Source organism: Pantherophis guttatus, chromosome 5 (assembly GCF_059756535.1).
Source record: "Pantherophis guttatus breed Tessera chromosome 5, ASM5975653v1, whole genome shotgun sequence".
Lineage (NCBI taxonomy): Eukaryota > Metazoa > Chordata > Lepidosauria > Squamata > Colubridae > Pantherophis > Pantherophis guttatus.
Window position 1 is genome coordinate 41,063,548 of NC_142067.1, and position 14,314 is coordinate 41,077,861.

Sequence of the window (14,314 nt, forward strand, 5' to 3'; positions counted from 1 at the left end):
GGGAAAATCCATTAGGGGTTTCCAGTCAGCAATAAATTCTTCTCTGATCCAAGAAGTTAATTTAGCCAGCTCATCAAGTTCCATCATTTTCATGTTTATCATTTGTATACAATTTTACTAAAACTCAGTGAATTTACCTAAATTATTTGCAATAAATAATAAAATAAATTTCTTTTAATGCCTTTTATTCTACCATTATTTCTTTTTTCTCTAGGACATTTATTTAGTTTCCCCTTAAAAGAACTAGATTTACTTTTATAAATTAGTTATAAAAGTAGAATAAACTAGAAAGTAAAAGTAAAATTAGATTATGAATTGTGGTTTCTTCTTAAAAAGAATATATAGTACTGTATATCTTTCAGGAAAGTAGGTGTATTTTCTTGAATTGCCATTTTTCTGTCTCCAATCAACCAGCCCTAAACTGAAGCTTTTGGTCATTTGCCATGAGTGATTTTAATATTTTTCTCAGAAGTTCTATACAGTTGTGTGGATGAAAGGAGATAATGCTTATTGGGAAGGGAAATGAAGCCAGGAGGGTTTAGCAATACTTACTTTAATCTATCCCACATCAAAAATATTAAGGACAGCATCAGTCACTGATCTTGTTACTGTTACAGAGTAGGGTGCAACAATCGGGGCACCAAATGTTACTCTGGAATATCTTTTGGTATACCTCTAGTAAACCTGACTCAGAGATTAGTGGATAGCACTTTAAGGCAATATTTAGCTAAACCCCTGAACTAAATATTATTTTCTAACTCTGGAATGCAATCCCTGATAGATTTGTCATACAGTAATAGGAATAATTTATGAGAAACCTTGTCACCACTCAGAAAATTTTAGATACATGTTAATTTCTACATTTTAAATATTTTTGACAGAATGGTAGTCTTTTGATTGAGCTGCCATATATTGATTTTTTTCTCCTTCTGTAAAAGCAGTTGGACTCCCAGCCATAGCCATCTGTTCCTAATCATCTTGACAATGAAATGATGAAATGGGCATTATGACATCACAATGCATGATACATAGAGTATAGAATCATAACTGTTCATGATATGATTTAGCCTCCAGACCCTTATCATCTTGGTTGCTGTTCTGTGAATACTTTCTAGGGTCTCAGCATCTTTCTTGTATTGTGGTGACCAGAACTGGACACAGTATTCCAAGTGATTTATAATTTATTGCAGTATATACTAAATTACAAAATGTGTATTAGAGACCAGGTAGGCCATTAGTTCTAGTGCCATCGGAGGCACAAAGCTAGCTGGGTAATTGAAACATCACTAATATTAATACCATCCTTAGTAGTACACACATACATTCTCAGTACATATTTTATATTAAACACTAAGTACCTAATTAAATAAATAAGTTTTCACTGCTGTTCAATAAAGATTAATAATGAGGATGCTGTCCTATTTTGGGAAAACATTTGCACAGAAGAGGAACTTGGCAGAGTTGCCTGAAATGTTTAAGAGAATTTTCTTAAATTCAGGATAATCAATGACAGGAAATTTAGGGAGAAAGCCTTCAGGTTTGCTTGAACAAATTCCAATAATATCAAACAATGTTTCCATATGAGTCATATTCTGTAATATCTTACTATCTTTTTTGTGTCTTCCAGTTCCATTTAGTACGCCTAAGATCCTGAACAATTTGTCCAGTGAACGTTGTGACCCAACAAATTTGACACTGATGTGTTTGTCTCATGGAGGTTCTTCAGAGCCAAAGATGTATGGATCTATCAATGGAAATCCAGTGAATTGGACTGTCACAAGCAATGAAATACTTGGTCGTTATAATATTACTGGCATTTTGCAGTTAAACATGTCAGAAAATATATTGATCCAGTGCTCAGTTCATTATTTAGATTTCCAAGTGTCAACCAATTATAGCTTGAGTAAGTTCCCTCCATTTTATGTAAAGGCAATCTTATTTGATTGTAGAACGTAATAATTGAGTGAATGACAAAATGCTATTTGAATTAATAATAATTAAATTAAAAAACTTATTTTTTATGAAAATTGCTCCTGCGGTTAGAAAAATAAATGAATGGGATCCAGTGTTACTCAGGTTTAGTCACACAAATTAATAGAAAGTAAATGACTAACCGTGCATTGATTTAAATTGATTTATTGTAGATAACTGCCAATTACTGCCAATTATTATTTCCTATTTGATCAGTTGAAGAGTCACTTCTGCACTTTATTCAATCTTTGAGAGACAGTAGACATACCGGCAAAAGTTAGTAGCCATAACTGTCAATTAAACTAGGTGAAGACAGTATTGAATGTAGCTTGAAGTAAATTTGAATACTGTATTCCTTTGATGTATGAATATAGGCAATATTCTTCCTGAGCTTCTGCTTGGAGTATGTTACCATTTTGCTTGGCATCCAATACATAGGACATACTTGCTCTAATCTCAACACTGGTTTCATCAGTGAAAAGGAAGAGAAGGAGGGCCAACCTTTCACTATTCTACAGCTTTCTGTTTCACCAGCCACAGGGGTAGGTGGGGAGAGCTCACCAACCAAGCTTTTTTCAGAAAGGTGAAGGCTGCAGTCCAGCCGAAATGCCATGAAAGATAGTGACCAGTGACCAGTGATTGCAAGGAGGGGTTCCAGCCACAGTGAACAGATAAAGGAAAATATAGCAGGAGGGCAAGATGGCACCACTGTGTCAGCATTAATTAGGAAAAAAAAATATTAAGAGGAAAAAAATGCCTCCATTGTGAGGGAAGGCAAATAGAGGATAATGTTATGTGTTCTTGTAGCTGAGAAATATTTAGCATCCTATAGTTGCATGGGGGCAACCTACTGATGCAACTCCATCTATAGCTAACACTAGTTTACACCATTTATTTATATACTCCATAAATTTCTAGGCCTTTATGCAGTTGTTTTCACTATATCATAGAACTAATGATTTCTTCACTGTGATCCTGTATTTCTCAATATTACATTTAACTTTTATTTCAGATATGACAAAGAACTGTTCTGAACCCAGAACTGAATTGCCACCATTGCCACCATTGCCACCATTGCCACCTTTTGGGATTATTATTTCTTCAACAGTGATCCTGATTTTCTTTCTAACTGTGGTAATGCTAGTAATACTCCAATGCTATGGTAAGTACTGATACCTGTATCACTAGCTGAAGCATTGTTATCCACTCATCTATAATATTACCTATTTCCTTATATTCTTATGACTATAATTTTGTTGTTATATCTCATGATTGATGTTGATTGTTCCTATTTAGTATCCTAGTATAATTTATGTTGAATATGAAATGATAGAATAATCATAGGGCCACAATAGATTCTGACAATATGCAATCCTGTATAATTGTCCCTTCCCCATTTTTTGAAAGCTCATCAGCTTTCAGCAATCTTACCCAGGAATATTATGAGATCCCAAGTGAGAATAATAAAAACTTATCATATATCACAAGAGTTTATAATGATCTCATGACATTTGGTGTTTTTGCAAGATTTGGGCCTTTCCTTTTTAATGAATGTAACTGTCATTTGATGAACATAAGAGCCTCTGATGCCACAAGTATCATATTTCTAATTCTTGTGATATGGAAAGAAAATGTGAAACATACTGACAACTATGTTCTAATAATCAGAAAGTATGAAAACTATTCATTCATACTTGTATTCATCTTTACCTGAATGTATTGATTATATTGCCAATATAAATCTCCATCTGATCTAGTCTACTAAGAATGCACACACAAAAGTACAGCTAAATTTCAGATGTCTTCAATCAAGGTTGAAGGGTAGAGGTTAGTGTCAAACTACTTCACACATTCCTGCTTTAACACACATAGAATAGTAAGAATTATTTATATTATATCCTCAAAGAAATAGAGCATTTTATTCATCAGATTTGTTACTAAATTAGTCTTTGCCATTAATCTTCACTCAAGTTTAGCAACATTAATCTGTCTCAGAAATTAATCCTTTGATTAATTAATACCTGAGAAATTAATACCTGAAATTAATTTCAGATATTTTATTTGTTAGTCCAGTTTGTATGGATTAATTATATAAATATATCCAATTTATATTTCTGATTTCAAACTTTTAGTCCATTCCATATAGTTACTGGCCAGTTTTCAGTAGAATATTGTCTAGAAAGCAGGTTTCACATCGGAAACTGAACAGGAGGATTAATCCTTTTGTTGGGATAATAGCATTATCACTAGTTTTTTTTTTAAATTTGATTTATATGCCGCCCTTCTCCGAAGACTCAGGGCGGCTTACAATGTGCTCAGCAATAGCCTTCATCCTTTTGTATATTTATACGAAGTCAGCTTAGTTGTAGAGCTATAGTTGATGCCTGCATTTTATGCAGCACTTAGTGCTTGAATTTCTATCATTATAGTACAATCTGTTTTTGCAAGGTTACATGGTGAATTAATTGAGCTATCGATTATTCACACAGGTTTTGTGAAAATAAGGTTACAGGATCTGGAAAAAATATATGTTTATTTTTAAATACTGTTTCTCATCACAGGGTACTAAAAGCTCAAAAACAACAGAATATTATTATAATATAGTTTTTGCTCTGTTGCCCATTATATCTGATGGAGCATGAATTGCAATTCATCAAAATTCAGGACATAATAATTATATATGTGTGTATTTATGGTGCCACAGCCCCTGTTATTTTTGCAGAAAATGACTGAAATGTTTGTGGAAGTCTCTGCTTCTAGGAATCTCTCTTCCTATGTATCAAAAAGTAAACAAGTGTTTAAAAATTCCCTCAACTACTAATTTGCAATTTTGAAAATAAAACTTGGTCTTTAAGAGTGAAATACTTTTGTTTTCATGTAACTTTGGATTTCAGAGAATGTTGGTTTAGAATCTCTGTTGGGTAGTGGTTAAAGAGGGAAATTCTCCTGGAGGTCTGCTTTAGAATATATAATGTAGGCAGGTATTCTTTGCGTTTCCTAGTGTTATGCAAAGGCATTTTGCAAAATATGGAAGCAGATGCAACAAAACACTGTTTTCTTGTTTTCATCATTTTAATGTGTATAAACAAGAATTGGTTGTCAAATATAAATAATGCATATATCTTAGAAAAAACATGTTAACAAAAGTCCACATATAAAAACAAATTGTTATTATTATTACTTATGATGACTTACTGTAGATGGTTTGGATCCATATAGATGAGAATCTTCTATGAATTCTGCATTTTTAAGATAAATTGACAATGAACTTGCAAGTGCTGTCTTTTTCCCCTAAAATTTACAACACTATCCTTTCAATGATTATTCAGAAATAATTCCATGGAACATAGTGACAAATAAAATTGCAGAATTATTCAGTTGCAGCATTCCACCACTTTAAAAGCTGCCTGGAGAGGCCCACAGTGCCTATTTTATTGCTGCTCACCAGATAAAAACTTTTATTGACAAAAGTTTAATCCTGAACATGTATTGGAATCATTTTTGCTGTATCTAAAAGAAGATAACCTGTCTAAACTTTTTTTATTCCATACTAACAAACTACTTTACCATATAAGGAGAGGAATGGGCACAAAGCTAGTCAAAGTCCACCACATATGTTTTACAAACTAGAGACAGGTTCTTCTTACAATATGTACAATAACCCAGCAAGCCACTAACCTAGTTGGATCTTCTTAGTAAAGGTCTGACAGTAGACAATTACTCTAAGATCAAAAGTCAATTGGCTTTGGAGTTAATGGTTATAAATTTCACTAGCCAACTTCCTATTATCAGGCAGGGAGCAATTGATATCTTGACTGTTGAAGGCATAAGTATTGGGACATATGTTTTGGACTGCCGGGCTTTGGCAATGAATTCTATAATGCAATTTTTCCCCATTTCTGGCACTTTGTTCTCTTTTCCTCAGAGAACTAGGTGTACAAGCATGGGCTGCTGACTTGATTTAAGTATTCTCAGGATACAGCTAACGTGATGGAGTCATCTAACTCTAGGAACAATTGAGTTTATTTAAGGCTGAATTTAACCCTCTTATCTGAATTAATTGCCTTCTTTTTGCAAATTTGCCTCACTGACCCAGATAAATTGCTATGCTAGCAGATTTTTTTTAAAAGAAAAAAATGAAGAGTAGCTTAGGTGTGGTTAATTAATCAAGATAATATGGGTTATGTATATGTAATAAAAATAACTTCTTCCACTCAGTTTACATTGAATGAACAATATTTTTATTCATTTTTAAATAGCCCTATATAAGTATATCCTGTCCATTCAGAAAGACTATTCAAGAAAATGTGCTCTGTGACTTCCAGTTGGCATCACAGCGAGATCGGACATGGAAAGCGAATCTCCGCATCTCTGTGCCGAGTTCTCCCCATTTACCTGAAAGTTAAACCCAAAAGTTTAACTTTCTGTTAAAGTGGAAATCAAACACTTTGAGAAAACTACCAGGCCAGAAGGAAAGGATTAAAGAGAGAGAAAAAAATTCTTCAAAAAAGTAAGATTGGAAGATTTCTCAAATTGGAAAAAACATGACACTGGGAAGACAATTTAAAATGCTGGAGTTATGGATTTAAAATATTAACACTGCTTCTATAATTGAATTACAATTTAAAATAATTAAAACCAGATTTTTAGTAAAAATATTGAAAATTAACCTGAGAGTGCCACCTGCTGGTGAAAGGAAAATATACAAACCTGGGAATACCCATTTAAAGGACTGTGAAAATATTTACTGGACTATATATGTCTACCCTATGACCAATGGAGATTTAAATGTGAGAACAAGGAAGACACTTAATTAAAGTGACCTCTAAATGTTAAGTTATATGATTAAATCTATAAAGGTGACTTAAAAAGGCTTGGATAACTCCCTAGACTATGTAAATGGAACTGACTGACTACTTATGGAACATAAAGAACTGTGATTAGCATATACTTTGAAGAGTATCTTCAGGTTTGAACAAATGGTTCTTGGGCTATTGGCCAAAAGTGGAATTTATTAAAACAAGATAAGGTGCAACATAAGGAGGTAATGAGCGGAACTTTGAATGAGATGGAATGGATGTTTCAAGGCATAAAAGATATGATACAGAAAGAACATAAGGCAATTATGGAATTAATGGACGGCATAGATCAAAAATTGGAAAATATTATACAATGACCAAGATGCCCAGGAAAGGAAGGAGCTACGAGAAGGAATAGAGGGGAAAAACAGAATTGAGGAATCAATGAAAAGAAGATAACAAGGAGTCATCAATAAAATTAATAATGTTTGATGAATCAAACCAAGGGGAAAACATTCTAAGAGATCTGAAAAGAGAATGGGAGGAGCAGGAAGATACTTGGGGAAGGGAGGCAGGGGTCCGGCTAATAATTTTAAAGCTAGACAGTGGAAGAGGGTAGGGATGGGAGAAACACCTAGATTGATTAGGCAGAATGTAGACACAGATACAGACAGAGATAAAGATTTAAGAAAAGAATATGGGAAGCAAGTCAAAAAAAGAATAAGAATTGAAGTATTGATGCGGACAAGAAATGATGGATGGAAGGTGGGTAGGAAAAAGAAGAAAGAAAAAAAATTCTTTCTTTTTTTTATAATGGTGGCAGGAGGAGAAATTAGAACAGAGATGTTCTATGTGTTCAATAAGAGGTTGAAGGATTACTTGTATATATATCTTTACATGATGAAACAAAAGTAATAATAAAATGGGAAAATTAGAGATTAAATGATGATATTACTAGTACGCTTAAATAATATTGTGATTGGTAAACGTTGAGCAATTAAATAACGAAAAGAACATTTTAATATAAACATGTACTAATATCAGAATTATATAGATTGGATGAAAGCAAAGAATATCAATAGAGTTATTTTGTATGTTTAAATAATATTGGCATTAGAATAGTATATTGAAACATTGAACAATGAAACAATGGACAGTATTTTAATATAAATAGATTTGAAGAGGGGAGGGAAATATGGGAAATATGAATAAGAACTAAGTATTAAAAATTGGGAAATTAGAGATTGAATAATGGTATTATTGAGTATGTTTAAATAATATGATTTGCAATGGAATAAAGTGAAATAATGAGTAATAAAATGATGAAAGAACATATTTTAATATAAACAGGTGTATTAATGGTGGAATCATGTAGATTGGATGAATGTAAAGAATATGAATTGAATTAATTTGCATGTTTAAATAATTTTTTTTAAAATTTGATTTATATGCCGCCCTTCTCCGGAGACTCAGGGTGGCTTAAAATGTGCTAAGCAATAGCCTTCATCCTTTTGTATATTTATACAAAGTCAGCTTATTGCCCCCACAACTGGGTCCTCAATTTACCTACCTTAGAGAGGATGGAAGGCTGAGTCAACCTTGAGCCTGGCGAGATTCGAACCTGCAGTAATTGCAGGCAGCTGGTCTTAATAACAGGGTGCTTTAGACCACTGTACTACCAAGGCTATTGTGATTGGTATTAGAATTGTATATTTAAATATTGAACAATGAAATATTGAAGGATAGTATTGCAATACAAAGGGAACATTTTTTAATTTAATGATGAAATGAATAAAAGAATAAAGACAGAAATAAGAGAAAGGGGGAATATTAGTATATACATTTTTATAAAATAAGATAAGTGCAGTGATAAGGGAGGTTTAGAAACTGAACGGTGGTAGTATTATGTATGTTTAAATACTATGAAATAATGAAAGATTATAATTTGATATAAATTTGTATTACTACTAGATATATACTGTATAAACTGGATGAATGTGATAACTATGATTAATAATATTACTTTATCTGTACTGAAATATATGGCACCCAGGTGTCATACTGTTCACGCATTTATATGTATATGTAATATAAAATAAAAAAACTTAATAAAAAAAAAAAGAAAACATGCTCTGTGATAAACCAGCAGACAGCCATGCTTTGGTGCCAATCTGTCACAGATCAGCATCCCTGTGTGGACTCTGTAGTGGATGGTGGGAGAATTAAAAAATAACCTAATCAAAATATCTTCCTTTACTTTTATGCTTAATTTTATTGATAAGGATCTGGGAATAGAAGGTAGGTTAGATTCTCTTAAGACATAGTGTTAAAAACAGAAAGGCCGAAAGGAGGGTGGCATGAAATTAAGAAGTCTTACAACTATCAGAATGAAACATTAGGATCAGAGAAGATTCTTGGCAGGCAGCTTAAAGTGTTATAGTTAAAATGGATTAAATAGCTCTGGGAGCTGTTGAAGATGGACCATATATTATTGGTTTTCATCCAGAGTAGAATTGACCAGTAAATCTAAAATGGGGTGATCAATTTCCACTAATTAAGTTTTATGGGATCCTGGGTGAAGCCAAAAGAAAACACAAGGGGTTTTTAAGGGCACATTCTGCAGAAGGAAATATATTGAAGAGGAAAAGCACTATGGAAAATCCAGTTAGATAACCCAAAAATTATTTGGAATTGGAAGGAACAGAGCACAACAAGATCAAAGCTTTGCCCTCCAGATACTCTCCCATCAACTCTGTAGCTTGAGTCTGGTTGGTATTAATTAAATTCTTTCCTTAGACCTAGAGTAGTAAAATAGTAATAGTGCGAGGAGTAAGGTCTGTAGAGAGTGCACATGTATTATACCACATCATATTGTGTCTAAAATTGCTTTCTTAAAGTGATTTGATAACACACATACATCTAGACTGAGACAGCCTCTCATTTTGGAAAAGGGAAACTGTCTACTAAAGAATGTAAGATAATGTTGAAACTGGTAGAACTCAGGGGTGAAATCCAGCAGGTTCTGACAGATTCTGGAGAACCGGTAGTGGAAATTTTGAGCAGTTTGGAGAACCGGTAGCGTAAATTTTGAGTAGTTCAGAGAACCAGCAAATACCACCTCTGACTGACCCCAGACCCCAGAGTGGGGTGGGAATGGAGGTTTTGCAATATCCTTCCCCCAGGGGAGGGAATGGGGATTTTGCAGTATCCTTCCTCTGCCACGCCCACCAAGCCATGCCATGCCCACCAAGACACGCCCACAGAACCGGTAGTAAAAAAAATTGGATTTCATTCCTAGGTAGAACTACTTATTTGATCAGATTAAGACTTAGCTTTTTATCCAAATGGCAGATTTATTTCTTTGTGTTTTACTGAAATAAGAGAAAAATCTGTGATTTAATTTTGTTGTTGTTGTTGCACTAGTTCACAAGCATCCAAGGTCCTCCACCACACATCAGTCACTGGCAACAGATGAAATGATACTTGAGGAGCAATCTAGTGGGCAGACATCTTCAGGGCTGGGGAGGTAAGATTGGTGCTCTGCATTGTCCTCTTAAACAAATGAAAATAGAATCAGAGTTGGAAATAGCCCATTTCAATTTCCGCTTGCACCTTTAAGCTCTTCACAGAAGATGCTCCCAGTCTCCATAAACACACTCGGTAGAAAGAGGCCCACCATCACTCTTGCTAACTATTGTCAAACTGTTTTTACAACTTTATTTTACTATTCAACTCCCACACCATACAAGCCAATATAGTATAATAGTTGACATGTAGGAGTATGTGTTATTCTCAGCCAAGGAAATTTGCTATCTCCCAAATAAGGTTTGTTGTGGGTTGTTACTTGTTATAATTGATAACTGCACTGTATAATTTAAATCCATGTTTCCATATTGTATATTATATTGTATTATAGTGGTAGAGAACATATTTTGGGCATCATCTTTTGGACATTAACTGCTATCATATATTTTTCACAAAACCTGCATGCTTTTTATTTCTGAAATGAATGTTGGATTTGTTATTAAATATCATTAAATCATTTTCAGCACATTTATCTAAATTAACTTATTTCTATTAAGATCATTTAAAAAAAAATTATTTAGTTCTCCTAGCCAATTTTGTATTCTTTGCAGATAGAAACAATGTTTTCTTTTGTATATTAAATGTTGGCGTGATATGGGAGTCCAGTGGCATTTTATTAGATATTTTACATGCCATTCATTCAAATCTTGTACACCTACCTACTATCTACAGTGCAATTTAGAATTTCATACAGCAATTAAAGTTATTTAAAACTTTCAGCATAAAAATTTTAAAGTAACAGCCTTAGACTAAAAAAAAAATACATTATATGCCTCCTCCTAAACTGTAACAAGCAAGTCAGCCTTTGGTTACCAATTATTCAATGGAATACAAAATAACTACTAAAATTTCATATTCTGTTAAGTTAATATTTTCAGGTACTGAATACCTGAATACACTGAATCAAAACCTTTCTGGATAATTTTATGAGATTTGACTAAGTGAAAGGAATATTTGAATCTTACTGAGAATCCTGCTTACATTTTATCCATAGTTTGGACATCAGGTTCCTGAGTGTGCTACTGACCACAGAAGTGTAAATCTTAGAACCTTAGAATTTTGCTCTTTTCAACACTTCAGTTATATATATTTATTTTATTTATTCATTTATACTTTTCCTTCTTTCCTTCCCTCCCTCCCCCATAGACACACACACATAGTATGTCACAGAAGTGAGTACACCCCCTCACATTTTGTAAATATTTAAGTATATCTTTTCATGTGACAACACTGAAGAAATAGCACTTGGCTACAATATAAAGTAGTGAGTATACAGCTTGTATAACAGTGTAAATGTGCTGTCCCCTCAAAATAATGCAACACACAGCCATTAATGTCTAAACTGCTGGCAATGAGTACACCCCTAAGTGATAATGTCTAAATGGGGCCCAAAGTGTCAATAGTTTGTGTGGCCACCATTATTTTCCAGCACTGCCTTAACCCTCCTGGGAATAGAGTTCACCAAAGCTTCACAGGTTGCCACTGGAGTCCTCTTCCACTCCTCCATGACGGCATCACGGAGATGGTGGATGTTAGAGACTTTGTGCACACATACGCCACACACACTTGACACCATCTGAACCAAATAAGTTTATCTTGGTCTCATCGGACCCAGGAATTCATGTCTTAGATCTGCTTGTCTGCAACAAACCATTTGTGGGCTTTCTTGTGCATCATCTTTAGAAGAGGCTTCCTTCTGGGACAACAGCCTGCAGACCAATGTGATGCAGTGTGTGGCATATGGTCTGAGCACTGACAGCTGACACCCCCCCCCTTTCAACCTCTGCAACAATGCTGGCAGCACTCATATGTCTATTTCCCAAAGCCAATCTCTGGATATGACATGAGATATGCACAGGCACTCAACTTTTTTGGTCGACCATGGTGAGGCTTGTTCTGAGTGGAACCTGTCCTGTTAAACCACTGTATGGTTTTGGCCATTGTGCTGCAGCTCAATTTCAGGGTCTTGGCAATCTTCTTATAGTCTAGGGCCCTAGGCCATCTTTATGTAGAGCAACAATTCGTTTTTTCAGATCCTCAGAGTTCATTGCCATGAGGTGCCATGTTGAATGTCCAGTGACCAGTATGAGAGAGTGAGAGCGATAACACCAAATTTATCACACCTTCTCCCCCTTCACACCTGAGACCTAGTAACACTAATGTGTCACATGACACCAGGGAGGGAAAATGGCTACTTGGGCCTCATTTGGATATTATCACATAGGGGCGTACTCACTTTTGTTGCCAGCAGTTTAGACATTAATGGCTGTATGTTGCGTTATTTTGAGAGGACAGCATATTTACACTATTATACAAGCTGTATACTCACTACTTTACATTGTAGCCAAGTGTCATTTCTTCAGTTGTCACATGAAAAGATATACTTAAATATTTACAAAATGTGAGGGAGTGTACTCACTTCTATAATATACTGTATGTATGTATATTTTTCGGACTATAAGACGCTCCGGAGTATAAAACGCACATTAGTTTTTTGGGAGGAAAATAAGAAAAAAAAATCTGCCTCTACCTACCAGCATCCATCAGTATTCATTTGGCTAGCGTCCTTGCAGCAAACAGCCTGGCCACCTTCAGTACGTTATCACAGCCTGATTTAGCACAAACAGCTGATTGTCTGTTTTCCGGTATTCCGGTATCGGCCTCCCGGAATACCACCAATCAGCTGTTCCAGGCTGAGTGGATGGCCCGAGCCCATCGCCGCCTCTGCACGTCGCGGTTTTGGCCTCCGCGCATCAAGCTTTTGGCCTTCGCACACTCCATTTTAGACCTGTTCCAGGCTGCGGGGATTGCCACAGCATATTGCCGCTGATCACCGCCTTCACATGTTGCATTTTTGGGGCCCATGCATCCCGTTTTTGGCCTCCATGTGTCGCATTTTCGCCCGATTCCAGGCGGCGGGGATCGGTGGCCAAAAGTGCAACACACGGACGCAAAAAACAGGGCGTGCACAGAGGCGGCGATAGATGAAGATGTGCTGTGGCGATCCCCACAGCCTGGAACAGGTCTAAAACAGGGTTTGTGGAGGCCAAAAACGCGATGCGTGGAGGCCAAAAATGGCTGAAGGGCAGGGGCCAGCGGATGGGCAGGGCTTTGGCAACATTTGGTATATAAAACGCACCACAATTTTCATCCACTTTAAGGTGGGGGGCAAAGTGCATCTAATACTCCAAAAAGTATGGGGTGTGTGTGTATGTGTGTATGTATGTATGTATAGATAGATAGATGATAGATAGATAGATAGATAGATAGATAGATAGATAGATAGATAGATAGATAGATAGATAGATAGATAATCTACACCCACGCACATGCACACACAACATATAGCTTTTACCCATGTAGGGTACAGTTTTAAGAATAATTTTTTAACATAAAAACACATGTAGGGTGAAAGGATTAGACATTTTTGTTACTGGCTTTTTAAACATTCAGCAATATTTTAAAACTAACTTAAAAAGAAAAACAATCTGAATTCCCCAATACACCCTATACCCAATATACCCTAAATAATGTTTCATTTCCACTAAAAATGGAGCCAAATAAAAACAAAGAAATGAGTTTTGATCCACTTATAAATCTCTGTTTCCCTCTTCCCAGCTTTGAATTGGTTAATGATAATTTAGGAGAGGACAGAGATTTATTAAAGTTTTCCACAGTATTGTATCCCTTGCATTATTCCAGACTTTGAAGGTTAATGGGAACATTCCATACCTATGAAGTCACATTAAACGTGAAACCACGTAACTTCTCATGTTATTTTATTAGATATTCAAGGTTTTTTCCCCCTCTGAATTTGCAACAAACTCCATTCATGTATTTTACATTTTTTGTATTCTCAGATCTCCACCCTGATTTTGAGTTGCAGCTTCCAGACTTATTTTGGTTAAGAGATTCTGATACTGAACTGGGATGAAGAATTCTCCTAACAGAATTTAATG

At 35.1% G+C, this 14,314-nt stretch overlaps 1 protein-coding gene across 1 annotated transcript in view; it reads left to right on the forward strand.

Annotated features, from left to right (window-relative positions):
* The window catches only part of LOC117663802 (programmed cell death 1 ligand 1-like), a 56,034-nt gene extending 41,720 nt beyond the window's left edge, over nucleotides 1-14,314 (forward strand). Inside the window, exons 4-7 of the mRNA XM_034414279.3 lie at nucleotides 1,628-1,903; nucleotides 2,984-3,133; nucleotides 10,194-10,296; nucleotides 14,216-14,314. Of these exons, the coding sequence (XP_034270170.2) occupies nucleotides 1,628-1,903; nucleotides 2,984-3,133; nucleotides 10,194-10,296; nucleotides 14,216-14,228 (542 nt within the window). The 3' untranslated portion in view covers nucleotides 14,229-14,314. The remainder of the gene's footprint in view (nucleotides 1-1,627; nucleotides 1,904-2,983; nucleotides 3,134-10,193; nucleotides 10,297-14,215) is intronic.